Source organism: Mugil cephalus, chromosome 12 (genome assembly GCF_022458985.1).
Source record: "Mugil cephalus isolate CIBA_MC_2020 chromosome 12, CIBA_Mcephalus_1.1, whole genome shotgun sequence".
NCBI classification, from domain to species: domain Eukaryota; kingdom Metazoa; phylum Chordata; class Actinopteri; order Mugiliformes; family Mugilidae; genus Mugil; species Mugil cephalus.
The window spans coordinates 13,767,465-13,795,458 of NC_061781.1; the positions used below are offsets into that span (position 1 = coordinate 13,767,465).

Below are 27,994 nucleotides of genomic sequence, written 5' to 3' on the forward strand. Positions count from 1 at the left end.
ACATGAGAAAATGACTGCAGCATGAAAAAAAGTCCCTGTTTTCACAATGAAACCTCTGAGCACATTTTATTTGATTCAGCTTTCATCAGTTTAGGCCAAAGATTTTATTCACATTTAGGCAATGAATATTAAAATGAAAACTACACAGCAAAATCAGCATACCCAAATCAACACTTTTAAAGTGTCAAGTGGGTCCACACCAACGGGTGTTAATTTGACTCTTTTTGAAATTGAACACTCCCAACATATCTATTATTGACTCTTTTTATAGCTAAAATTTAACATTTCACAAAACTAACCAGTGTATAGTGTTAGATATCAACTTCCTCATAGTGTCAGTTGTTAACTACTACAGGTGTTTACTCCATATTTACACAGTATGGTGTAAATGTTTTTTTTTTTTTCAGTTACATATTACATGTAAGTTAAATTATGATGAAATAAAGAGGTCATGTTCACCTTAAAAAGTTTATTTTAAAATATGCCACAGTAACAAATACAAAATACATTTAAATCATATAACTGTTTGTACAAGATATTAGACGCTCCTACAGCAGGTGTTGAACTGTCCACACAAGATTGACCTCAGGGTCACACATAGAAACACAATACCCAATACCACCCACACTCAACAAGGACACTCCTATGTAAGCAGTGTTTTACCTCATCCATTCACTAATGTCAGGACGGAGATCAGTAAATAATAAGTTGTGCATGTGTGCCAAGTCATGACACACACACACACACATAAACCAGAGCTGTTCTTGGTTCTGGAGCAGCAGTAGAGATCAGTTAGAGACAATAGATGTTAGAATATTCTACTGGATCCCAGATCATGTTGGGGTTGATTTGCAGACAGAGTGTGAAACTGAGATGGGATCTGGAGAAGAATTTGAAGATGCACGCTAATGCCAGGTCTGACCATACCTAAAGATGGTCACTTGCGATCCATTAGTCCAGATCGGATCTTAGTGCAAGGTCTGAAGAGGCCCTAGGCAGCACATGACATTATGGAGGTCATGACTGAATGGGGCCTCGAAAATCCAGACAGGCACAGAGGGAACATGCCTATTATTATAGTATAAAAACACTATAAGGGCCACTAATGGCCTTCCACTGGACTGGCTGGGGGCTACACCGTAAGCATGAGCTTGGTGTCTTGAGGAGGCTGAGACCTCCACCTGCAGCCGCAGTGGGCTGATCATCTGGCTGTTGGGTTGGACAGACCAGAGTCAGCGGAGGAGGTTGGACCTAACAGCCCAACCTCCAAACTTAGTGAGAAAGACAAACAGCTCCTATTTAAAGACTCCTGCTGGTAAGTTGATGGCGTCATGATGACGTCATCAATAACAAGAACAAACGGGGCGTGGCTATTAACGACAATAATAAAACCAATGTCTCAAGGGTATGGAAGAGAGTAACAAATAGGCCACGCCCCCATTTGGGTGAAAACAAACCACCAGCGGTAAATACGAATCCCCTCTAATCAGTGTTTATTTTGTGTTGCTAGCATTCATCGGCTGGAAAGCGGGCGAAATGGCTACCGTTAGTCAGGCAGACACAATTGTAGATTTCCTCTTTTAGTGCAGTGTGCATCCACCAGAGGGCAATAGAATCCTGTGTTTAAATTCTGGCCCACGCTCAAGCCATTAACTCAACTTTACCGAAGAAACAATCGCACACATACATTTTAATTTGCTTATGTTTAATCCGGACGTTTGGGGTTTTAAAAACTCAGTACCACCACTGGGTTTCTTCCCCACATACTTCAATTTGCATTTTTAAGTTTCTGATCAATCAGCAGCATCTTCTTCCCGACAATTACGCTCGACAATATCCATCCTATCTGAACACCCATTCTGGCACCTCTAACTTGGTACCCAGGAACTTCCGGGAGAAAGGCATTACAGTACTCTGACTCCAATGCAAGGAGGAGTGAACATACACAGGCTCTCTCTCTCTCTCTCTCTCTCTCTCTCTCTCTCACTCTCTCTCTCTCTCTCTTTCTCTCACTCTTTGCAGTTGAAACCATGGAAATATCCAGTCCGGAGCTGGGAGAACCGTAAAACATCGGACTGACTTTATTTTTAATTGGAAAAACATTTTATACACTCGTCGAGCACTCGCACGTGACTTTTTCCTGAGTGGTGTTCACCTGTCGAGGATGGAAAACTGACGGTGAGTTGTTTGGTTTGTGCTTTTGACCGCAATTTACTCCGAAATTGACAGAAAAGTTGATTTATTGATGTAAATGACTTGTTGCGGGCACTGTTTATTTCATTTATTAGTAACATATCTATCTATCTATCTATCTATCTATCTATCTATCTATCTATCTATCTATCTATCTGCCTGTCTTGGTGGTTTACATTTCATTAACATATAAATTTCCTTTTATATTGCTAAAAACTGTGTCCGAGGTGTTTCCACCTTGGCACTATGATGCAGTCCTTGTATATCACATATTATTAAATATCACTTTTTATGACAGTAATAGTGGTGAGATGCCAGGATGGAAAAATATGATTGATTTGATTTAGACAAAGAGTAGAGTGCAATTTGTGGTCTACAATATATTACAGAAGTTAATGGACATGGCAGCAATTATTAGCCCACACTCCATCTTAAATGACTTCCTGCTTGCCTGACTGTCAACAGCATTATTAGATTGCTGTCAATTAGATTGCTCTGTTTGCATTCTACTCAGCCTGTGTGCAGTGGCTGACTTGTAGTACATTAAAAAAAAAAAAAAAAAAAAAGACAAGAATTTATTCCAGACAACTGGCCCCTTGTCATCAGCTAGTTTGCCAACGCCCTGAATGGACAGGTCTGAATCCTGATTCTGTAGCCTGTGAGAGGCATCAGCAATCATTACTACTTGTGAGCACTTAAGAGCTGTGAGTGTGTTAGTCCCTTAGGAGCCCACAGATACTCAGCTGTTATCACTCTCTGTATGTTTAATATGAATGGGCATGTTATTACTGAGGAAAGTCTTATTACTCAAATCACTATCATCACAGTTCTAAAGCTAACCCCTAGGTGTGGTGGATGGACAAAAATTAGCTTTAGTGTTGTTGTGTGAACACCCACACATGCTCTACATTTATTGTCTAGCTCCAAAAAGTGCTAGTGCTGCCCTTTGCTCTTGTCAGTATAACCCATAACGGTTCTCACTCTGAATAAATACAGCTTTTTACCATAGTTACAACTACAATAACATTTTTAACACAATAGTCAAAGTGAACCATCATCTTAAAACCCCATCCTATCACATTAATAACTGTTTAGCATATACAGACATTTACGTATAAATAGATTCCCTAGAATAAAAAAAAGCATCATGCTTTTTTTTGACCTTTGTGTCTTCATTTATCATGCTTGTGGCTCACCGCGTGGTTTGAAGTCCACCCTCTGTAATTGGTTTAAAAAATGGGGATAGATTCTGAAGGCAGAGGCAGCACCCTGATGAAAACACAGACCACTTTTTATGTGGGTGAAACACACTTGTCATCATGTCTCGCTTTAGCTTATTTTCCAGAATGATACTTAGTTTAATTCAATGTCAGTAGAATTGTGGTTTCAGTAATTTTGTCAAAATATCATTGCAGACAATGGTTTTATTTGAAAGCCTAGAATCAAGTTACAGTCTGACACAACGCATCTCCATCTCTTATAGCAAGTGGCACTTTGAGGTCAACGAATTTAAGTTGTGAAATAGGTAACAGACATTAAATATTGATGCTAGCATCCGTTTGACGCCATGTGAGTGTTTACTATGTTTGTGGGTGGACCGCAGGGCCTAAAGCCCAGATCAGTCATTACTTGGAGCTCATCATCCGGTCACAACTGCTGTATGTACATGTATGGTGTAAATAACTAACTGATTTGCTGACATTCTGTTCCAGTGGAAGTTGGTGGGAACAAATGCGTCCATGTGAGGTTAGTGCACGCAAGGTCATGACGCAGACAGGTCGCAGATAAATTGAAGTGGGCCTGTTTGAAGCCTCAAAGTGGCAACTTATATCTGAAGTTGTCTGTAATGGGTTGGGAACACACTGACAGAATGATGCATACCTCTTCAGAGGTCACTTGCTGCAGGACGTCACGCGAACATAAAGTCAAGGTTGATTTTTTTTTTTTTTTTCCAAGTAGTTAACAGTAAATCTTACTGTCATTTTTCATTGTTTAACCATTCATCTAAATAAAAACTACTGAGTATTTCTCCATATACACCGATCAGGTGTCATAACCACCTAATATTGTGCAGGTCTCCCTTGTTGTCCAAAACAGTTGCGACTCATATGAGAATGGACATGATCCGTCTGAGGGTGTCCTGTGGTGTCTGGCAACAGATTGTTGTTAGTGGGGGCCTTTGGGTCCTATGGCTGGAGGGGAGGGGCCTCTATAGATCAGTCTTGTTCCGGTGCGCCCCACAGATACTTGATCAGTTTGGGATCTAGTGAATTTGGAGGCCAGGTCAATGCCTGGCGCTGTTTTTCGTGTTTTTTCATGTTTATGAGTTGCTCCTAAACCATTTTTATGTGTGTGCCTGTGTCAGGTCCAAAAGTTTCCCAGCAGAACATTGTATTGTCACAAGACGGTCAATGCTATTCTCTTCTCCGGTGGTTTTAATGTTGTGTGGGTGTAGACTACATACTGTTTGTAGTTAAACATGTTTGTGCTGACTCTCCCATAAAGTCATTACACATGAGATGTACTATACTGACAAATTTGGTACAGAAGAAATACAAATGCACTGTACCAACTGATCCTATTTTATGTACATAAAAAAGGCAATAATCTACGATGGTACTCAAATTTAATTATATTTTTAAAAGATCAGAGAAAAAGTTTAGATCTTGTGACAGTAATATTATCCACACACCGATTTTCATAATATGCACTTTGCAATTTGTACTTACACAGCACGCTGTTATAAAAAATAAAACACTGGAGAATCTTTTCTGTGAATAGTGACTGGCAAGTAAGTCAGAAAAAGGGTCTTAACTTGCATCTTTGCACAGCTACAGTACATTGTAAATCAGGCCTCTACCTCAACACATCTCCAAGTTTAAGGATTAAATCAGAACATCGGAACTCACAACCACTGCTTCGTATTTACAAAGGCTGCATTTGACTAGCTCAGCAGCCCTATCCTTAGTCATCTGTGAATGAATTAGTCATGTGTGAATGGCCATCTCTCTATGCAAAACAAAAGGCGTTGTTAATGCTTGTCATACTCTGTATGATAAAAAATAATGTACAGAGAAAATATAGTGCTTCTTCTCCGTTCAGCTGTCTCCAATGCTTTAAAAAACAAAAAAGCCCTATTGTGTTTCAGTGAAAACCTCTCACAATAGTAGGTATGAAAACCCCGGGCAGAGACACGGTGAAACTCAAACTTTTTTTTTTTAGTAGTTGGCTCTCCCTTTGCTGTTGCACTTACGTCACACGTGTACAACTCAGTGCTGAGAACAGTTGATTGACCAGTGTGTTGTGATTGATTTCTTGCGTGTTATTGATCACAGCAACATGTGGAAGTATTCTATTACACTGTAGCATTCACATCAGGCCGAAGTTCTCTGTGGCAGGGAACCCAGAGAGATGCAATGCAGTCTGTAGTGCATTCATATTTAATAGTGCGTAGGTCTTCCTAACACATCATACCAGTCAGTGCTATTAGTAGGATGGATCTTTTCCTCCCAGTGCTCAGACTCTGAGGGGAAAGTAGTCTCTTTCCATTATGAGGGATGGTGGAGGGGTGCTAGAATCTCACCTGGAATTGATCACTGTCATGTCAAATCTTAATTTTATCTACAGATGAGAAGATAATTAGATCTAATTTTACCATAGCTGGAAGGAATTTATGCCTTATGTGACAGCCATCTCTAGGCTCATTATAGCTTGCTGCTTCCCGAGCTGATGGTCTCTCACCTCTCCTCTCCATTTAACGCTGTTCAAGCATTGGTTACCAGTAGAATTTCTGAAATACAGATGACTATCCAGAGGTGAATCCTTACCGATGAATTGTTCAGTCACATTTTCAGCAACAATAATATACTTTTACTGCTCCCAACGTCTACAGCTTCTTACCTTTTCTGACCCTACACAGGCCTTTCTCATGTCGGAGGCTAGCTGCTCGGTCTGAAGGTGCAGGATGAAAAGATGGCAGAGCTGCTTGTACCACCATGTCCAGACAGCTTCCGCCGCTTTACTGTTGAGTCCCTCAGTGCCATCGAGACACGGATTTCCGAAGAGAAAGCCAAGAAGCCCAAGGGAGAGAAGGAAAAACGCAACGATGACATTAAACCCAAACCGAGCCGCGACCTGGAGGCGGGCAAAACGCTCCCTCTTCTGTATGGGGACATTCCAAAGGGAATGGTGTCGACCCCACTGGAGGATCTGGATCCCTTCTACTCTAATCAGGCAGTAGGTTTGATTCAGGTTAAACTTCAGGGTTAAGGCTAAGTATTAAGATGAAAACTCTGAATGTAACAGAATCAGGATTCAGATCTAAACAATTGTGCTTTGTTCAGTTGTCATCACATAAGACACATACGTAAGTATGGGTCTACCTCACATTATATTCTTGTATTACATATATGTCTCTGGTTTTCTCTCAGACTTTCATAGTATTAAACAAAGGAAAGCTCATTTTTCGCTTCAATGCCGCTCCTGCCTTGTACTTCCTGAGCCCCTTTAACATTCTTAGAAGAATATCAATCTCAATCTTGGTACACTGATATCCTTTCATCAATATAATCTTCTGATATGCATGAGATATGTATATGTTGAGCCCATATTGTTCACCCAGCATGACTTTTTGCTGCTTTGTGTGAGATACGATTATAACAAAATAAGAGGCTTCCTTGACAACTCCCCTGTAAGCTGTTCAGCACGGTGATCATGTGCACTATCATCACCAACTGTGTATTTATGACACTCAGTCAACCACCAGATTGGGCAAAGAATGTCGAGTAAGTTTTCCATGGATCGCACATTGATTCATTTATGCACACTTTATGAGAAATGAATCCTGTTCAGTGTAAAATGTGTTGCTTTTTTTTTCAACAGGTACACCTTTACTGCAATCTATACCACTGAATTCCTGGTTAAAGTTTTAGCTCGGGGGTTCTGTATCGGGAAGTTCACCTTTCTAAGAGATCCCTGGAACTGGCTGGATTTCTGTGTCATTGTCATGGCGTGAGTACTGTATTTTTGTGGAATATAATGAAACCTGAACAGGCACTGTTTCCAGTTGCGAATTGGGTGCACATTTTGAATTCTGATGCCCCTCTAATGCTTCAAAGGATACTCTGTAATGGGCTTTGAAAACAGAGACAAAACAGAGACAATACATATAGCTTTTTTGTCTTTTCAAAAGGATTTGTGACAATAACACCCTCATCATATTAATATCTTTACCTTCATCAGTGTGCATGCCCAACTTGGTCAGGTGTTTTATGTAGCAAAATGTCAGTAGTTTGTGTCAATCTGTTTCATGTACAGTATCTTTCAGTTATCTATAATTACTGTCTTTTGTTTCCTCTAGGTATGTCACTGAGTTCGCAGACCTTGGCGGCAATTTTTCAGCTCTGCGCACGTTCAGAGTGCTTAGAGCGTTCAAAGCCATTTCAGTCATCCCAGGTAAGCAGAACAAACAAATACCTGTTTTTCTGCCACCCTTCTGGCACCCTGCCAACCTCCTGCCCATCTATACCCTTCTGTCCACTGCCTTGTCTTATGTTTGCCAGATTTATTTTTTTCAACAATCCTAAAAAGAATTTTTTGGCCACTGCAAGTGTGAGCTAGGTTCCAAAGTCTCTGGTAGCAAATGAAATAGGATCAACAGAGATTTCTCCAGTCACAGGGAAGTAGCAGGTTTTTAATAGACTCTCCTTTAGAACTTGAATTTTAGAACACGAATATGTGTCAAAATGTCTTAAAAAAAAAAAACTACAAGTCCAGTTTCACTTTTCTTTTTTGTGATGCTTTACCACACCTTTGCGGCAGCTCTGTTCAGCTGCTTCTTCAGTTGATTTTTGTTCTTTTAGTTTTGTTTTCAGCAAGTGAAAGGCATCTGCACTCAGGATCAGATCAGGTGACTTAATCAGTTTCTGCTGGTATGTTTTGGGTCATTGTCCATCTGTATTGTGAAGCAAAGTCTGTGTAATCTGCTTGCTGAACCTGAGCAGAAAGTATATCCTTAAACGCTTGAGAATAAGGAAATGAAACAATGCTACTGGAAGCATGCTCAAGCTCAAGCATCACACTACCTTCACAGTGATTTACAGTTAAACAAGGAGAGATCAAGTAGGTGAAGAAGGAAAGTTTCCACAGGAAACATGAACGTGAAGGTTATAGCGCAGAGTAGGGACTCCAATGAGTCTACCAGTCTTGGAGATGAAGAAGTTGGGAAGATGGCAGAAGGAGACCTCTAGGAAGAGCACACTGAGACGTGGAAGTGTGGAGGAGAAGGATTTGACAGAAACACATTGACAGCTGTTTGCATATGTATGCTGCTGAAATTCAATTGTCTCTAAAAGGACTAATTAGTGTAATGAGTAACTTTGTGTCTGGTAGGCTTGAAGACCATCGTTGGTGCATTGTTCCAGTCTGTGAAGAAGCTCACTGATGTGATGATCCTCACAGTCTTCTGCTTGAGCGTCTTTGCCCTAGTAGGGTTACAGCTTTTTATGGGTCATCTACAGCAGAAGTGCGTACGTAACTACACCACTGAAGGACTCGCAAAGATGAATATCACCGAAAATGAATATCTTTTGAACAAAGGTGTGTATGTGATTTTCTTGCAGCCTGCTTGAATTATCACAAAGTTGATTTTGCTTGAGGACATCTTTTCTAAGGAAATCTACATAAAGAATTAAAAAGAAGAGTTGTGTCATTTAGGATTTACATTTCAACTCGCATAAGTTTTAGCTTTTGCTTGTTGCTGACTCAGCCAGTTGAGGATCAGTCTCTAGATCCCAAAGTGATCAATTATCTGTAGGATGCACTGGAACAAACCTGATCTACAGAGGCACCTCCACTCAACCCAAAGGACCCAAAGGCCCCCACTAACAACGTTCTGTTGGCAGACACCACAGGAGGCCCATGTAACCTAATGTTTTGTCTGATCAGTGTCGTAGTGGAGTCAGTAATCAGAATTTTCGTTTTTTCGGTCCAGATTATGTGCTCTTTGATATACTAGGCTGTTGTTTTTCTGGTTTTCCTGTGCACACCATTGTTGGGGGAATGTTCCCTACTTCTGAGACTGATTTTGGCGTACCAAATTTATGTTCATATCCAACGCTAAGCCATGTGGGAACTCTTTTGTGCATGAACTCACAGCGGTCCAAAAAGTTTGAATTGTCAAGCATAAAGTTATTTGAAAACTTTTCCACTCAAGGAATTTGTTAAAAGGGCGTCACAAACAAGCCTCAACATATTTATATAAAACTATTCGAATTAAAGCTGAGACTTGTCACTTGGCACACACATTTGGTTAGTGAGTTAGTACACTAAAAATACTCAAATCATTATAAGTCAGAGCATCTCCAAAATGCTGCTATTGTTGTGTGTCCCAAGGAGAAAAAGTGGGGAACCGGTGACAGGGTCATGGGACGCCAAAACTTGTTGGAGCCAAAAGACAACCTATGGTAATTCAATTTGCGGAAAATGGTAAAACTGGGTCTAATAGAAAGGTGTCAGAACAAATAATGACTCCTCTCAGAAAGCGCCAACAAAGGGCACGTGAGCGTGAGAACTGGACAGTGGGACAATGGAAAAAAGGGGGCCTGGTCTGGTCTGAGGAATCAGGTTTTTTGTGCATCAAATGGATGGCTGGGTGTGTTTGTGTCACTTAGCAGGGGAACACATGACATGTTAATGCACTAGCAAGCCAACGGAGGCAGTGAGACACTTTGGGAAATGTTCAGCTGGGTCTGTGCACGTTAATTTGACTCATACCATCTATTTAAGATGCCCTTTCGTGGAAAAAGTATTCCAGGATGGCAGTGGTTCTCTTTCAGTGGGATAACACATTCTGCCACAAAACAAAATTGGTGTGAGTTACACAATAACTACTTCAATTTGACTTCCAAATTCCCAGGTCTTTATCCGTGTTCTGAACAAATGTGATCAATGGAGGCAACATATTAAAGCGTATGCTGCTGCCATCTTGGTGCCAGATACCACAGAACACCTTTTAAGAGGTCGATTTGCATTCATGCATTGAAAGGGGAACCTGTTCAGTGTTATGGCTGATCTGTGTAGGAAAACCTATGCAAGCCTCACAGAGATTATTTATGATTTGACACATATGATTACATTGTATGTTAGAGTTGCACATATTAGAATACATTTTTAGTTCTTTTCAGTGTTGACTGTTGACCACCATGGTCCTCTCCACACATGTTCAAATTGTGATTTTTCCTTCTTTCCCCATCAGAAAATTATTATTACCTGAAAGACAAACGAGATCCATTGCTTTGTGGAAACAGTAGTGGAGCGGGGTAAGCACATTGCCCCCCAGCAACTAGAAGGCTGAATACAATACAGAATGAATAAAATCTGACTAATGCATTCTTTATGTAGTGTATGGTCTGAATAGTGGGAAGGCCTAACAGACTCTCTGTTTCCTGAAGGCAGTGTCCAGAGGGCTTCATTTGCCTCAGAGCAGGCGACAACCCAGACTATAACTACACCAGCTTTGACTCATTTGGTTGGGCCTTCCTTGCTCTGTTTAGACTGATGACACAAGATTACTGGGAGAACCTTTACCAGCAGGTAAGCAGCGGAAGAAAAGAAAAACCATGGGACATAATACATAGAAAATCAGTTTAAAGGAACAAAGTAGAGCCACTTCTGGTGGACATATGATGTCTGTCCATTTAAAAGAAAAGTTTGAAAGTGAAGTCAGTCCCAGGTTGCCGCACATTTTGTAAAGCACCTTTTGGTTACATGTTAGACTGCTCAGTGAATACACTGTACATCACCAACTCCAGCTTTGCACGTTCCATCTTGTTCTTCTAAAACAAAGGAAAAGGTTTTAAAAGTCATGAAAATCCCCACTGCAATTTGTATCTACGTTCTCTTTATACCCCTGGCAGCTCTGAATAGCTTGTGGAAAGAGAAAGTGATCACATAGAGTATGTCACTTCTGGATTTGTAGGCTTTTTTGTTACATATATTCACAATCTTATAACTTGCATTTTAATTTTTCTTGCAAAATTATCTTTATTATTTATTTAATTATGTTGATAAAGACAATTTGTTTAAAAATGATAACCCATCATTGCCTGCCCTGCCACAACACCAGTGATGGAACATTAACATATATTTTGTGAATAAACATGTGAATAAATGTGAAGTACTTGAAATAATTTTAACAGATTTTCTTCTGTCTAGTTGTAATTAAACAGGTTAATCAATTAGCTTGGTTGGTTGGTTTGTTGGTCAGTGACCCTTTTTGGTCGCAGGCTCATGAAATGTTAAACCTCGTGTGTGGTTCAGGATGCTGTATTTAGGATGACAGCTTTTCTAAGTACACAACAGGCTGGGCTTGCTATGTTAAAGAGGGACAAGCAGTCTTCCTTTACAATAAAAGCATTAAAGAGAATATTCAGAGCATCGTGTTTGAACAAATCTCTAAATACAGTGCAGGTGCATCTTGGTCAGAGGGTAAAAGGTGAGTCCCATTGTCCCTCAAGCAAACATAGCTTGAATAGCAGTGAAAAGCCAGATGGGTGTCCAATGAATAGACTGTACTTACAACTGGAAAGTCAAACAGAAATACAACAAAGCTTCCTTAAACAAAGCATCTTAACTCTGCATGTTATGGTGCCAATGACTGGGGCTATCAACTAATATTTCTTACTTATAATATATACTGAATGCCACTCCCAAAAGCATTGCTCATGCCCTGAATTGCTCTGTTCAGCAGGGGCTTCTTTCTTTTCTCTTTAGCACAATGTCAGTGTTCTGTTAGTAGGAAAATTACCAATTCTTAGCTCTTTGATCATTTGCAAGGGTAATTAACGCTGTGGCTCTTAATACCCCCGGGTCCAGATTGTGAGAAGCTGCCTCCTCACCATTTGCTGTAAAAGTTGGCAGCAGATTCTGAGCAGGCTCTTGACCCTGTACTAATAGAGGCGGTGACTGGAAATCTAAGCTCTTGCAAGAACCAGTGATGTTACTGAGTCCTGGAAGAACAACATACTTTTAAACTGAGATCCAAAGACGCAGAACTTTTATTTTTGTTCACGCAATATTCCACATTTTTATATACATGGCATGCGATATATAGTACATGTGTAGGTAGCATATAGGTAAGACTGAAAGTTTACCAAATGATGTACAAAAACCCAAGGAGGTTAGAAAAGTAATGTGAATTTGATAATAAATGAAAATAAATACTCATAAGTATATTAAGTTGGTTTAAGTGTACCATAACTTTGTTTGTTTATTTTCCCTCTAGACTTTGCGGGTATCTGGGAAAGCCTACATGATCTTTTTTGTGCTGGTGATATTCCTGGGCTCCTTCTACCTGATCAACCTGATCTTGGCTGTAGTCGCTATGGCCTATGAGGAGCAGAGCCAAGCCACCATAAAAGAAGCTAAAGAGAAAGAGGAGGAGTATCAAGCCATGCTTGAGCAGCTAAAACGGCAGCAAGAGGAGGCACAGGTACACTACGTGTACACACACACACACACACACACACGCATGTATACGTGTATACCACATGAGTGTATGTGTGTACATGCTATATGATGACATCCACCTGCAGAAAAAATAGCTTGCTCTATTTAAATTACCATCACACACCAATGGACAAAATTCAAAGTGTGGTTGGACACTGGGAAGTTGCGCTGCCATTACGGTAATGATAACCAGTGATGCCGGTAATCTGACCACTTTTTAGCAAGCTAATGCATTACTACTTCCAGAGCGGTAATGAGATTAAAGTTACTTGTTCAAGTCACAGTGTGTTACTATTTTTCCCATTTTCATGAGTAAAAAGATATATTTTTGCTTTTTTCTTGCGGGTGACGTCATGTATGCGACAAGTCATGTTTTCAACAATACCAAGCAGGGACACAAACTAAACAGCAATGGAGGAAAGAGATGCTGTTTTTTAGCTGAAAATACCACCACTATTTGGACTTTGTGTCAGCTAAAGACAGCAATATTAAGGTTCACTGTACACTCTGTGCTGGAGACAAATCTAGCTTCACTGGAGTCCTATCTGCTTCAAAAACACAACAAATTTTAGCATTATTGTAAATTGTATGATCATGAAATGGCTTCCTATGAAATATCCCATACAGGCCTGTACGATTAGCATTCTGTTGCTTTCTTCCAAATAAGATACTGCCTACTCATATTGTGGGTCTCTTTTGACCAAAGGCTGTATTAATTCCTTGCCAGCAGAGAGATTTCCCGGACAGCCGATTTACTATGTTTCAGTCCAGGCTGTGATTTAACTTCTCCGTTTAGCTCTGAAATGGTGCCAAGGATCCCAAAGATTCCTTCATCTGTTCATTTTCATTGTCCGCACTTTTTTCTTCCAGGCAACAATAGCTGCAGCCTCAACAGAGGGTCAGGTCAGTGGCAAAGGCGGTGGCATGGAGAGTTCTTCTGACGGTTCCAAGCTCAGCTCAAAAAGTGCCAAAGAGAGATGCAATAGGCGAAGAAAACGAAAGGAGGAGGAGGGAAAAGGAACTGAGGAAAAGTTACCTAGATCTGAGTCACAGGACAGTTTAAGGAGGGCTCGCTTTCGCTTCTCTGTGGAGGCAAACCTGCTCAACTATGACATGAAGTGCTCCTCTGCACATCAGGTATGCTAGTATAGTTTGCCTTATGAAAATTATTACTGCCTAACTGTGAACCAGTGTTTGGAATTTTCTACATTTACTCCAAATTACAATTACTTACTATGTATTATTCAATAAGACTACTCAGTGGCCACATAATCTGAAAAAAAATATTATATTATATTATATTATATTATATTATATTATATTATATTATATTATATTATATTATATTATATTATATTATATTAAAGATGGTTTTGACAATAATTCAGTACTCTAGTCTGCAATGGCAGATGTGTGGTCTGAATGGCAGCTATGTGCTTTAAAGGTCTTTTTAAGAACTCAAAATGAGTGATGACTGATAATGTGATTCCCAGTGTTTTACTTGCAATGCAGATCTTAGAATGACAGACAGATTCTGCCAATGTTTTCATGCCATGTTGTTAATCCCAGTGCAGCTTTTTTTCTTAACTGTCACACCTATTAATTAATTTTCAATATCATCTGTATCATTGTCATCATCGTCGTCTTCTTTATCTTCATCAGCCTATGTTCTTGTCATTGTCAGTCGTCATCAACGATTTCCTTCTTACATTCCATTTTGTCACATTGTCTTCATGAATACCATCGTCACCACCTGCATCATAGTCGTCACCTTCTTCTCCTCCATCATCCTGATTATCGCCATGACCATCGTCTTAACTCGCTTTCATCGCTGCTACGTATTTTTAATTTAGCAGTTTCCTTACAAAAACCACAGGCGTGGTGTCGTGCATTCGTTTCTCAACCACAGAAACCTCTTTTGTGTGTGCTTCTGAAGATCATTGCCATCGCCATTCTTTCCTCTTTACGATCAGCATGTATCATGTATCCACTGGAGAATATCTTTCTCTCCTAGTCCTTTCTGAGTTTTCGTGGACCCCTCTTCTCATCCAGACGGAACAGCAGGACCAGCATTTTCAGTTTCCAAAGTCCAGTGCAGGATGTGGGATCAGAAAATGAGTTTGCAGATGATGAGAACAGCATTTTTGAGGACAACCTGAGTCGGAGGGGCTCTTTGTTTTTTCCCCAGAGGTGTGATCGACGCAGCAGCAGTATGAGCCAGAGCAGCTTCTTGCCTCACCTCCTACTTCAACCCAGAGGGATCAGACACAGCTCTGTGGACTGTAATGGGGTTGTGTCTCTGGTTGGTAGGAGTTCACTTCCATCATCGCCTGTGGGGCTCCATCTGCCTAAAGTGACGGTAGATATGGCCTCCACTGGAGACAATGTAAGAAAGGGTTGTCCAGCCCAGGTTGTCTGGCCCATTTTCATTTGCTCACAGCTCTGCTGTAGTATTGGCTGTGTTTTTGTTGCTGTCTTTTGGTTTTGCCTTATTCCTGTCTGACACTCACATGCACGGTGCGTATTTAATTATCAGCTTTATGTAATATTTGTGATACTTGACTGTATTGTTAATTTCCAAAGCTTGACAGAAGTATTTGAGGCTAGCATAACAAGCAATTAACAAATCTATTCCAAGCTTTTCTGAAAATGGAATTCAATGCACAGGAGTGATGTGTTTGGCCCTTGTTTCTACCCCACTACGTAGACTCAAGAACCTTGGCCTTTGACTCTTTAATTCCCACATTTAACCACGTTATCACAAAGCTGTACCATCAGATACTCTTATCGGAGATGATCATGGAATGAAGCAGCATTTGAGTGCACCGTTTCCTCTGCTTATTATTTCTTTTTTAATGAGGCATTGCTGGGTCATTACTCAATACACTGGCACTTTAATTCACATTTTTAGATGTTGAGCGTTTGTTGTTTACCCCCATAGTAATATATTTTCTTTAAGACAGTTGCGTCTGTACCAATGTTTTTATCACCAGGATGACACTACTGACACAGAGTATAGACAGGGCAGTGATGGAACATACCTGGATTGTATGGACCTCCTTGAGGGCCCAATGACCAGAGAGAGAGCTCAAAGTATAGCTAGTATTATAACCAACACAATGGAGGGTAGGTATTCTATGAATGCTGTGAGTATCAACTCTTGATTGTATCTTGGATGTCAAAAAGACACATGACACTAAAATATTTGCCTGTTTTGTCATCAGAGCTCGAAGAGTCAAGGCAGAAGTGTCCTCCTTGCTGGAATAAATTTGCCGAAAGATTTCTCATCTGGGAATTTTGTCCAGCGTGGCTGAAATTCAAGAAGGTAGTTAAGATAATTGTGATGGACCCTTTTGTGGACATGCTCATCACCATCTGCATTGTACTTAACACACTGTTCATGGCCATGGAACATTATCCAATGAGTGGGAACTTCCGGGAAATGCTGGGTGCGGGCAATCTGGTAAGTTGACTATAAAGTACAAAGAGTCATTAAAATAGATGCATATGTATATAATTTTTATTAATTGCACTTTTTATGTGAAGGTATTCACTGTCATCTTCACGGCTGAAATGGTCCTCAAGATCATTGCTTTGGACCCATATTATTACTTTCAGAAGGGCTGGAATATTTTTGACGGAGTCATTGTCGCTTTGAGCTTGTTGGACCTTTCTATCAAAAGTAAGGTTGCCAGACCGTGCAGATTGGTAAGTCTGGGCAAACATGCACACTGGCAAGAAAAAGTAAGTGAACCCTTTGGAATTATCTGCTTTCATGTATGAAATATAGTCATATCTTCATCTAAGTGAGTTGATAAGACATATCAGGTTTGTCCAGGTCCAATGCATAGTTGGAATAGTCATGGTTTAGGTTGGAAAAAGTTTGGAGTGAGTATTTGTAATTCAATCATTACTAGTTTATGCTGTAAACATCACAGGCAGCTACTCAAACCATCCAAGTAATTAGGAGCTGGGACACATATCGACACTTATTGCCATTAATAACCACTTTTCTCTATGTTCCAAAATGCAGAATTCTGAATATGGTCAAAACTGGGAACAGTCTCACAAAGTGCTTGTAAATGCAATCAATGTCTCCTCATATTTCTTTTTTTCAAACCAAAGTAGATTTGGCTAGTTGATGAATCATTTCCAAATTCATGTTGGTGGTGGAATGGAAAGACTCTCCAAGGGTTAACATGCTTATTCTTGCCAGTGTAGAGTATGTCACAGGTTCAATACATTTTCAGTATAGGGACATATGAAATAACATTGTTTTTCCCTTCTTCTTTTACAGCTGAGGGTCTTCAAGTTGGCTAAATCTTGGCCTACTCTTAACACACTGATCAAAATAATTGGTAATTCAGTTGGGGCTTTGGGCAACCTGACTCTGGTGCTGGCCATTATTGTCTTCATCTTTGCTGTGGTGGGAATGCAGCTGTTTGGAAAAAAATACAAGGACTGTGTGTGTAAAATCTCAGACGACTGCACTCTGCCTCGGTGGCACATGAGTGACTTCTTCCATTCATTCCTCATTGTGTTCCGAGTACTTTGTGGAGAGTGGATAGAGACCATGTGGGACTGTATGCAGGTGTCTGGGATTACCATGTGCATCATTGTCTACATGATGGTCATGGTTATTGGAAACCTTGTGGTACATAACATCTTTTACACTCCATTCATATGTACAACTCATCAAACTGTTTTAAATTTAGCTGGTTAATGTAAATGTCAATTATATATTTACAGTTACATAATGTTTTGTTGTTGTCTTCAAGTACAAAGCACAAAGATCAGTAAACAATAAATTACCCTAAATAATGTCATCATCTAATAGGTGCTGAACCTGTTCCTTGCCCTGCTGCTGAGTTCATTCAGTGCCGACAACCTGGCAGCCGTTCCGGGGGAAGATGAAAACAATATGAAAGCTGCCATTGCGCGGATTCAACAAGGCTTCACCTTTCTCAAGTCTTTGATTCAAAGCAGATGCAACATTGTCTGTCTCAGGGATAAGAAGAAAAAGAAGGGTGAGGATAAATCTCCGGATGAGCTCCACAAACCTATTGGTCCGAATGGTATCCCCCTGATCCCCAACCATACCATCAAAGACTTTCCGAGGAATGGCAATGGTGATGTGAGCGGAGTGGATAAAGCTGGGGACAAGTACATAGTCAGCAGCAAGAGTGACGATTCCATAATGTCTTTCATCAACAATCCTAGCCTGACTGTCACTGTTCCTATTGCTGTGGGAGAGTCTGACTTTGAAAATCTCAACACGGAGGACTTCAGCAGTGTCTCATCTGATGCAGCAGCGTGCCATGTGGTAAGGATGCTGGTGTGGGTTGGTCTGTTAAAATGAGAGACCCCAATTGTTTTCTATGACAGCCTGATAGATCATAAAAGACTTTGTCTCAAATAAATGTTGTTGTTGAGCAAAGGAAGTTAAGCTTTTAGCTGAGAGTCTACAGTTTTATGATGTTTACCCTTAAGATCCCTCGTGACATGATAAAACCGAGAGGCCATATAGTCAGGAAAATATCAGTAAACGGATTACATAATACCCGTTAGTCTAAGTGCTTGGGTGCTAAATCCCTCTGTGTAAAACAAATAAAAAAGAAACACACTGACTACATACTGTATACTGGTGCCACTTTTTTGTTCCTATTTATACTTGTTACTTGTATTTGTATATTCAAATTCAATTCACTTCAAATCAAATCACTTCTGTTTTATATAGCACCAATTATAACCACTGTTGTCTTAAAACAAAATGCAGAACCCAGAGCACAAACCCCCAAAGTAAACATATGAAGGCTTGTAAGCAATTATACTGTTATTCTTGTTTGCTGCTTCTCTGCTGCAAATGCTGTCAGCGTTTTAGGGGAAATGACAGAACAGGTTACAATTAAAAAACTATTACATTCCATTGAACACTAAGCAGATGACCTATCATCGTTATCTAAAGATTCTTTCAGCTGTATTATGGTATAAACAAAATATTCTGAACACTTTTCAATAGTCATTGATCATGATGATAACCATTTCAATATATTCGCACTGCAACCTCAGCATTTATACAAAAAATGTTAAGTATAATCATTAGATTAAACAGATGATCTCAATGAGGTGCTTTGGTAGAGTTGGGTTTGTCCAGTGATCAGAGGGTTAAGAAAATGCCTCACCCCTCCACATACTAGTCACTGGTCCTAACCTGGAAGTTGCCCCCATGTGACCCTGGGATTATTCACACAAGAATAACTCAGGACTCTTTCAGCCACCTGCGCCTAATCCCAATATGGCAAAAACTATGCATGTTGACTGATTTCTCACGGAGCACCAGGTCATTCTGATGAAATGTTACACAAACTACTTCTCATAGAAACAGAATGACGAGACTCAAGCACTAACCATCCTCACACTGGCTATAGTGCATAGAGTATACTGAAGTAACATGCTTACATCATTCCCTGCACTGCATTAGGTGGTCCCAGGGCAGCCAAGTGCTCCAGCATTCTCCAGGAAGACATTAAAGCTGTTCTCATACCAGCTATTAGAAGACACACCCTGCAGAAAGCCATACAACAACAGCCTGAAACGAGTGGCCACTCTGGAGGCACTGTAAACACTGCAAATTATCGACGATTTTGGATATTTAATGTTTTTATATTTCATAATTTGAGCTGACCGGTTCCTCTAATTGGCTAAACAAACAGTTGCCAGTTGCAGACAGATGCCTCCTGCTTGCCTTTTCCATTTTTTCATGCTCCTATCTGTTTATAATAAAATGGAGTCGATGAGGAGGCCATATAACAATAGCAATTTCCTTTTGCTGTCAAGATAAAAAAAAAAAGGGGGGGGGGGGGTTGATATTGTTTTAGTTCTGAAGAGAACATGCAGATGTGGTAAAACCTAATACTCTAACAATAGTTTTGAATTGTATAATCTCGGTTTCATCTGCAGATAATAGAAGATGATGGGCAGTTCAGCTGCTCTGAGGGGAGCACAGTGGACGGTCAACCTCCTGCAGAGGGAGGAGGCTCTATAGACTTTGAATTTGATGAAGCTATGGACCCTGATGCCTGCTTTCCTGCTGGTGAATACTGCTACCAAGTAACTGTGTCATGCTACAGGCCTGGTATTAATCTGATATTTCGTGTCTTAAACACCATGTCCCCTTTGTTTCCGCTCAGGCTGTGTGCAAAGGTTCTCATGTTGTCAAGTAAATGTGGATGTGGGCTGGTGGAAGGTGTGGTGGGTGCTACGAAAGACCTGCTATCGAATAGTGGAGCACAACTGGTTTGAGAGTTTCATCATCTTCATGATCCTGCTTAGCAGCGGGGCTCTTGTAAGTCGCTATATTCGTATGCAAGTTTCGGCCAGTTTCTTGTTTCTTTCTTCTTGCACGTTTGGCATTGCTGCATTTGTTGGGTTAGATCGTTCGATGTAGAGCTGATACTTCGCTTCTTGGTCGTCTCATCAGGCATTCGAAGACGTCTACATTGAGCAGAGAAAGACCATCAAAATAATGTTGGAGTTTGCAGACAAAATCTTCACCTACATTTTCATTCTGGAGATGTTGCTGAAGTGGGTGGCATACGGATTTGCAAAGTATTTCACAAATGCCTGGTGCTGGTTGGACTTCCTCATTGTTGATGTAGGTTAAATTACCTCTGTTATTATTATTCGTTAATTGCCCTTAGTTGCTTTTGTTTGTCAGCTTGATAGATGACATGCAGAGGAAGAACTGCACTATCAACAGAAATCATACTGCAATAACTATCACCTGATGCAATCGCCTGAATGTCAGTTCCCTTTTTATGAAGCCTGTGTGTGCATGTGTTCCAGGTCTCTCTGGTCAGTCTGATAGCTAACGCCTTAAAGCTTTCTGACCTTGGTCCCATCAAGTCTCTGCGAACCCTGCGAGCTCTGAGGCCCCTGAGAGCCCTGTCACGATTTGAGGGCATGAGGGTAAGAATGAATGGTACACTGGCTACTATCAACTCACTGCACTGGTGCAGAACATGGGCTCTGTGGGGACTGGTGGAGAACAGAACTCTACTGTACATGTTTGTCTTTGACTCCAAAATGTGTTGCACCTAAATGATGCCTTCCTCTCCTTCCCTAACCATATTTTTCCTATTATTGGTCGTCCAGATTAGCATAAATTTGAATGACAAAAAGAATTATGTTTTTACTTCCTTTTAGATTATGTAATTGTACACCAGCAACACACAATTTTGACCAAATCAATGAATAATGAATAGTTTGACACTTTTGGCACATTGTCTTAAAGTTTCTTGAAATTAAAAAGATTGTTAGGAGTTATTAGGATTATTCAAGTGTTTCAGTTTCAAATTACCACCATTTTACAAACTACTATAAATTATTGAGGATTACGTAATGGAGAAATGAAGAATGAGAATCTTTATTTAATTGAATTGGTAAATTTACTGCTGTCGGTTGCTGGACTTTATAATTGCCTAAGGTAAGCTAAGCTAACCATCTGTTGGCTCCAAATTAATATTTAACTGATAAGAGAAACAGTACACAGGTGCATTTCCCAAGATGTCAAAGTTTTAAATTACACTACAATAAAATGATACTTCTTATATCATTGCAATATTTGTTGTAGTCTATGCAAGCAGAATCTAATCAGGGGTTGACAACTTATGTAACTGAATGGGCAGGTTTGGCTGCAGTTTGGCATGTATTGATCAGTTGCTGTCATATTGTGGTGGTCTAGAGACAGCACTGTTACGACGATTATCTTTCCTCAGTGAATTCCCTCATGTGCATGCACAGCTTTGCACGTGCATCAGTTGCACTGAATTGGTTGCCAGTATGATTTCACTGTTTTGGATTATTTTCTGCATTTTAACACGCTTTCTTTATTATTATTATTATTATTATTATTATTAGTAGTAGTAGTAGTAGTATTTTAATTTATGTTTCTATTTACAGTAAACCAGTTTTGTGGCATCTTCCTTCCTCTACAAGGTGTCTTGTTACAATATTTGTTTAAAATTCATTAACCCACTGAAGTTATTTCGAAAATGGTGTATTTTAGGTGATCAGTCTCCTGCCTCCTCTCCTAAGTGTCTTCCCACTGTGCAGTTGTATTTCAGCTTTGGTATTAGTCGTGCAGTGGTTGAGATGAGCTCATGTTGATGTGTATGTCGGCACTGAAACAGTCACGCTTGTGTTTTCCATGGTTTTACCAGTATGCAGTGTTGTGCATCAGTTTTAAAATTAGTACTTTTGTTTGGCCTGGATGAAATTGAATTGAATGTATCTCTGTTGGTGTTGAGGTGGTGGTCAACGCCCTGCTGGGAGCCATTCCGTCGATCTTCAACGTGCTACTGGTGTGTCTCATCTTCTGGCTCATCTTCAGCATCATGGGAGTCAACTTCTTTTCGGGGAGGTTCTACAGTTGTTTCAACAAAACCACAAATTTGCCTTTTCCCACTTCAGTTGTGAGAAACAAAACTGATTGTACAGCTCTTGGTGACGATAACGCTCAGTGGAGGAATTTCAGAATCAACTTTGACAATGTTGGCATGGGTTACGTTGCATTGTTGCAAGTGGTAAGTAACTGACTTTTTTAGTAGTGTGTGTATTTTTAAGTTGTAGATTTGCTGTTTACTGTTTTCATTCCTATACAGGCCACATTCAAGGGCTGGACGGACATCATGTATGCTGCTATAGACTCTCAAAAAGAAGTAAGTACCATGTATTTTTATTGTTAGGTTCATCCGATTACCCCGTATAGACGCTTTATTGCACCTCTCAGAATCAGAATACTTAAGTTCTAATGTGTCAATATGTAATAGGTTCTGTAAATTTCACCCTCAACTATGTTATCATGAGGAGTAGCAACAGAGCCTTTTGTTACTGAGAAGTTGGTCAGTGTTGTTTGTCAATCAGCATTTAACAAAATCTCCTTTTTAATAGTATGTCAAAGCTGTAGGTACCACTAAGGCAGCAAAACCTTACCTAATGCTGCCTAATGCTGCTGGATCATGCTGATGGTCAAAATGATCGACTACATTGTTTGTTAGTGTTTGATGTTTTTTTTATTTCTTCTTATTATTATTATTATTGGGCTTTTTGACCTTTAATGGATAGGGAAAGTAGAGATTGACAGGAAATGGGGAGGCAGAGAAGGGCTGCTCGTTGCGGGATTCGAACCACTGAGCTAAACACCCCGTGTTTGATGTTTTTTTGTCATTTTTCTGGGTGTCCATATGCACAGCACGTGGGCCCATACAGCTAATAGAGAAATGTAGCACAAGTACTCACTTGGTCAAACATGACAAGATTAAAATCTAACGGTCAACCAGATTCCACCGTTCTCCAGGAAGACATTAAAGCTGTTCTCATACCAGCTATTAGAAGACACACCCTGCAGAACGCTACACAACAACAGCCTGAAATGAGTGGCCACTCTGGAGGCACTGTAAACAATGCAAACGCAATGTGAACGTGTCATGTCAAGATTCAAGAAAGTAACTGCTGCAACAATCTGTTAGATAGATCATCAGCTAAGTAATCAACTTGCCTTACTGTGCCCTTCTGTTACTTGGGAAATTATTTTAACTGTGGGCAGCACGAAATTTGCATTGTTTTTGGTCGTGACAGTGAGTTACACTTGCTCCTAGCATAAGTTAACAAATTAACCATATTCTAACTTTAATGTGTCTTTTCTGCCCCTTTTTTCAATTTTCTTTCTCTATTACAGCCAGAGCAACAACCAGAATATGAGATAAACCTGTTTATGTACTTATATTTTGTTGTTTTCATCATTTTCGGAGCCTTTTTTACACTCAATCTCTTCATTGGCGTCATCATAGACAATTTCAATCAACAAAAGAAAAAGATAAGTATTAAATCTGCTTTCTAACAACTTTTGATATTTTCACTTTCAACTGTGATTTAACATATCTCATATGGGTTCTTTACTTAGGGGGTCAAGACATTTTTATGACTGAAGAACAGAAAAAATATTACAATGCCATGAAAAAACTTGGGTCAAAGAAACCACAAAAACCAATTCCAAGACCATCTGTATGTAACTACAATCATCAACTTAGCAACTCTGCTCCTCATTTGAAATATATGTCTGACCATTGAATGCCAGTATCTAAATTATATCTTTGCTTCTTCTCTCAGAACAAGATTCAAGGTTACATCTTTGACTTCACCACAAAACAAGCATTTGATATTGTAATCATGTTTTTAATATGGCTTAATATGGTTGCCATGATGGTGGAAACTTCCTACGACCAGGAACACAAGAACTCTGTGAGGGCCGTCACTCTCTACTGGATTAATGCAGTATTCATCATTATCTTCAGTATAGAGTGTTTGTTGAAGATGATTTCGCTTCGCCAGTACTTTTTCACAAACGGCTGGAATATATTCGACTTCATTGTTGTCATACTGTCAATCATTGGTAAGACTCATCTCAGTTGATTGTTTTGCTCAAAGTTACCTTTATCCTTTACTTTTCTAATCTCTCTTTCTTTCATTCCTTAGGTTTGTTTCTCTCAGAAGTGATAGAGAAGTATTTTGTTTCACCAACCTTGTTCAGAGTCATCCGACTTGCTCGTATTGGTCGTGTTCTCCGCCTAATTAAAAGTGCCAAAGGAATCCGCACCCTGCTGTTTGCTTTGATGATGTCCCTTCCAGCTTTGTTCAACATCGGCCTCTTGCTGTTCTTGGTGATGTTTATCTATGCCATCTTTGGCATGTCCAGATTTGCGTATGTCAAGAGGGAAAGGGGTATTGATGACCTTTTCAATTTTGAGACATTTGGCAACAGCATGATCTGTTTGTTCCAGATCACCACCTCGGCAGGGTGGGACGGCCTGCTATATCCCATTCTCAACACGGATGACTGTAGCACAACCATACAGAATCCTGGAAGTACTGTTAGGGGGAACTGTGGAAGTCCTGGTGTGGGAATTGCATTCTTTGTAAGCTACATCATCATCTGTTTCCTTATTGTGGTGAACATGTACATTGCAGTCATCCTGGAAAACTTTGGTGTGGCCACTGAGGAGAGTGCTGACCCACTAAGTGAGGATGATTTTGAAATGTTTTATGAGGTCTGGGAACGGTTTGATCCTCGTGCAACACAATTTGTGGAGTACAATAAGCTTTCAGATTTTGCAGATGCTCTGGAACCACCTTTACGTATTGCCAAGCCTAATAAGCTTGAACTCATGTCTATGGATCTACCCATGGTGAGTGGTGAACGAATTCACTGCTTGGACGTCCTGTTTGCATTCACAAAACGTGTTCTAGGTGAGGGTGGGGAGATGGACATTCTAAGGGGGCAGATGGAGGAGCGTTTCATGGCCTCCAATCCTTCCAAAGTGTCCTACGAACCCATCACCACCACCCTCCGTCGCAAACAGGAGGATATCTCGGCTGCTGTCATCCAGAGAGCATACAGACGTTATGCAAGAAATTGTTTGGAAAAAGACAGTGAGCTGTCTGACACATCCACCTCTGACAATCAAATGGATGAAAAGCCCACTGAGAAAGACGATCTTGTAACAGACAAGCTTAAAGAATTTCCTACTGCTGATGGACATGAACTGACACCTTCAGCGGCCTCTGAGGCTTTGTCTGACAGTGTGACACCAAATGGAAGACACAAATATGAAAAAGATGAAAGCGAAAAAGAAGTTATGAGCAAAGATGTCAGTGAGCAAGATAAATAGAAGGATGCTGGAGATGCAACAAAGACATTTTGAATAATGATAAAATGTTTACAACCTATAAAAGTGATTGAGACATCCACTGGACTCCCTTTCTTTGCGTGGATATCAACTACGCCAAACTGACTGCGCTTACTTGAGTCTCGTGGTCGGTGCCTAAAAAGTAGTTCATTGGGGCATCGGAGCTGGAACCTTTTGGATGTGTTCAGGAGCAAATGGATGGGCAACATCATTCAAAGTGTTCTGAAAGACAATTGTTAATGCTTTAACTTCTATTGCAGCTAGTTCTGCTATCCACTTTATTGAATTATTGTTATATCACTAACTGTTGTGTTATTTAATCTAATCTCTAGGAAGGGAATCAACCATTTAATGTTATTTAACAAATCTTTGTTTAAATAATTGACTTTTTATAAATTTTTTACTCTTCAAAAGGGTGTTGTTCCTTCAGGCACAGTCTTGACAATAAGCAGTACTGCTTTTGAGGTCACATTGTAGAATTTAGGGGGCTTTATTTGCAAAAATTGAATATAATAGTCACGATTATGTTTTTATTAGTTTATAATAACTATAATATATAACCATAACTTGTTGTGTTTTCCTTAATTAATAATGGGCCCTTCATATCTCCATAGGGAGCGGGTTCTCTTATATATGGTGATCTATTACCTTCCAGACAGTAACAGTGGGTGAATGGTCAGGAAAAGGAATTCAGATGGCTGCAAGATGCAAATTCACCACTAGATGCCATTAAATTTTGCACAGTGGTCCTTTAAGGCTAGTCTTGGCAACTCATAGCGCTTAGAATGTTTGGCAAATCCAAGAAACAATGTTACAGTTGCAGTTCATTAGAGGTTAGACCTGTAGACTTGCATGAATGTTTCTCCATGACTATGCATGCTAGATTAACCATGCTGTCTCCCAGTCCATTTTATGAATTTCAGCTGTTTTTGATGGTGTTCATTCATAATGAATATGAAATCATGGAATGTGCGAAAGAATTCATGTTCATTACCCTTGATATAAAACCAAATAACCTATAATGTCCATGTTTTGCTATAATCGGGCAGTGTGATCGGGCAATTTTCTTAATAAGACAAAGCCCTGTGTTAGATTACTTGTTGTGTTATAGGACGTTCTGTTCGAGCTGCTTTTCTAATGTTTAAATGCATTTTTTTGTTAAAAAGTATGGCTGGAAATGAGATAGTTGATATTTTATGTTGGATGTGCTTTGTGAACTGTTTTCACAATTCACCTCTCAATCTTTATCATGATAAATATCTAAGATGGATGAACAATGGATCAGAATAACCTGAATGATCTCAAGGATTTGGCATGACACATCTCATGTGCCCTTGTCTAATTCCGACTTCTGTTTACATTTTATAATGTTGTGTTGCTCTCGTTGGTTCATTCACTTCCCATGGCATCCACCCTGAACTGTGTCACATTTACATCTGTCGTTCTATGTCACAAACGTATAATTCCACTAATGTAATTGCATATTGCATGTAATTAAAATGTTCAATATTTAAACTATACTTTATTCATGATTAAATATTTTTTGATTACATTAACATCATTTATATGCATAATGCTTGTAGTATATGAATAAATAGCATGCAAGACACTGCTATTACCCATTTCTCTGAAAAGCTAAATGAATAAAGATTACATGTATGTCAAGTATGCCTGCAACATTCATTCCGATTCATTCAGATACATATATATATGTACATTGGTCATTTGCACCAGTTGTTGTGTCTTACCAAATTTGCCATTACATCTGGGGAAAAAAAACATTTTTTTGGTTCTGTTTTATTTTACAAATACTAAATTCACCCATGATTTTTGTTCAAACACTAATGTGATGCACTGAAACGATATTTTTGCTATCAATATATATTTTTATTCATATATTTGAGAACTTATTGGGGTTGCTTTATTTTGTCCACAGCGGTTTCTATAATGAAGAACAAGGAAGAAGTGCAGTGCACAGAGAGAGCGCCTGTGGTTTGAATGGCACAAGGAGCAAAAATGTATTACAATTCTTATTTATTTTCTGCTAACCTGAAATCCCTTGAGACATCCCACACAGGAATGATTAATGTCATGTTGACTCTACTTTACCACGTGCTGTTTAATTATCTTGTGAATATGTTTGGTTTTGCATATTTTTTTAGAATGATGAGAAACACATTTTACTTACTGTCTCTTTTGTATGAACTTGTCTGATGATGCTATATGCTAAAGTGATATTAATATATCTCACAAGATATATGTATATATATGTATATATATATATATATATATTGTTTGTTTGTTTGCCTCAGTTGCCTTTTTAAATCAAATCTCTTTGGAGTAAAGTGTTATAGTTTCTGTAGTCTATAGTTCTCTGTTACATCAAACAGGATTCATGTTCACTGCTGAATGAAGCTGATGAGTAATTTTCAGTTGGGTTTTTAGCTTTGAAAAATGCATTTAAAATGCTTACCACAGAGATGATTCGGAGGCATTAAGCATCAGCCTTTACTGTAATAAGCATTAGTGTCATTTCAGAACCTTCAGGA

The 27,994-nt window shown here is 39.6% G+C and overlaps 1 protein-coding gene across 1 annotated transcript; it reads left to right on the forward strand.

Annotated features, from left to right (window-relative positions):
- Nucleotides 1–2,027: 2,027 nt before the first annotated feature.
- On the forward strand, nucleotides 2,028–27,704 carry scn1laa (sodium channel, voltage-gated, type I-like, alpha). The gene is made up of 26 exons (XM_047600267.1): nucleotides 2,028–2,178; nucleotides 6,113–6,429; nucleotides 6,624–6,742; nucleotides 6,888–6,977; nucleotides 7,075–7,203; nucleotides 7,553–7,647; nucleotides 8,584–8,790; nucleotides 10,448–10,511; nucleotides 10,644–10,785; nucleotides 12,476–12,682; nucleotides 13,570–13,836; nucleotides 15,693–15,825; nucleotides 15,924–16,162; nucleotides 16,246–16,407; nucleotides 16,997–17,353; nucleotides 17,537–18,022; nucleotides 19,660–19,792; nucleotides 19,890–20,044; nucleotides 20,180–20,353; nucleotides 20,545–20,667; nucleotides 22,008–22,283; nucleotides 22,362–22,418; nucleotides 23,438–23,575; nucleotides 23,659–23,763; nucleotides 23,869–24,151; nucleotides 24,235–27,704. The coding sequence occupies exons 2-26, from the start codon at nucleotides 6,166–6,168 to the stop codon at nucleotides 25,425–25,427; spliced, it is 5,598 nt and encodes a 1,865-aa protein (XP_047456223.1). The 5' UTR covers nucleotides 2,028–2,178; nucleotides 6,113–6,165; the 3' UTR covers nucleotides 25,428–27,704.
- The last annotated feature ends 290 nt before the right edge of the window (nucleotides 27,705–27,994 follow it).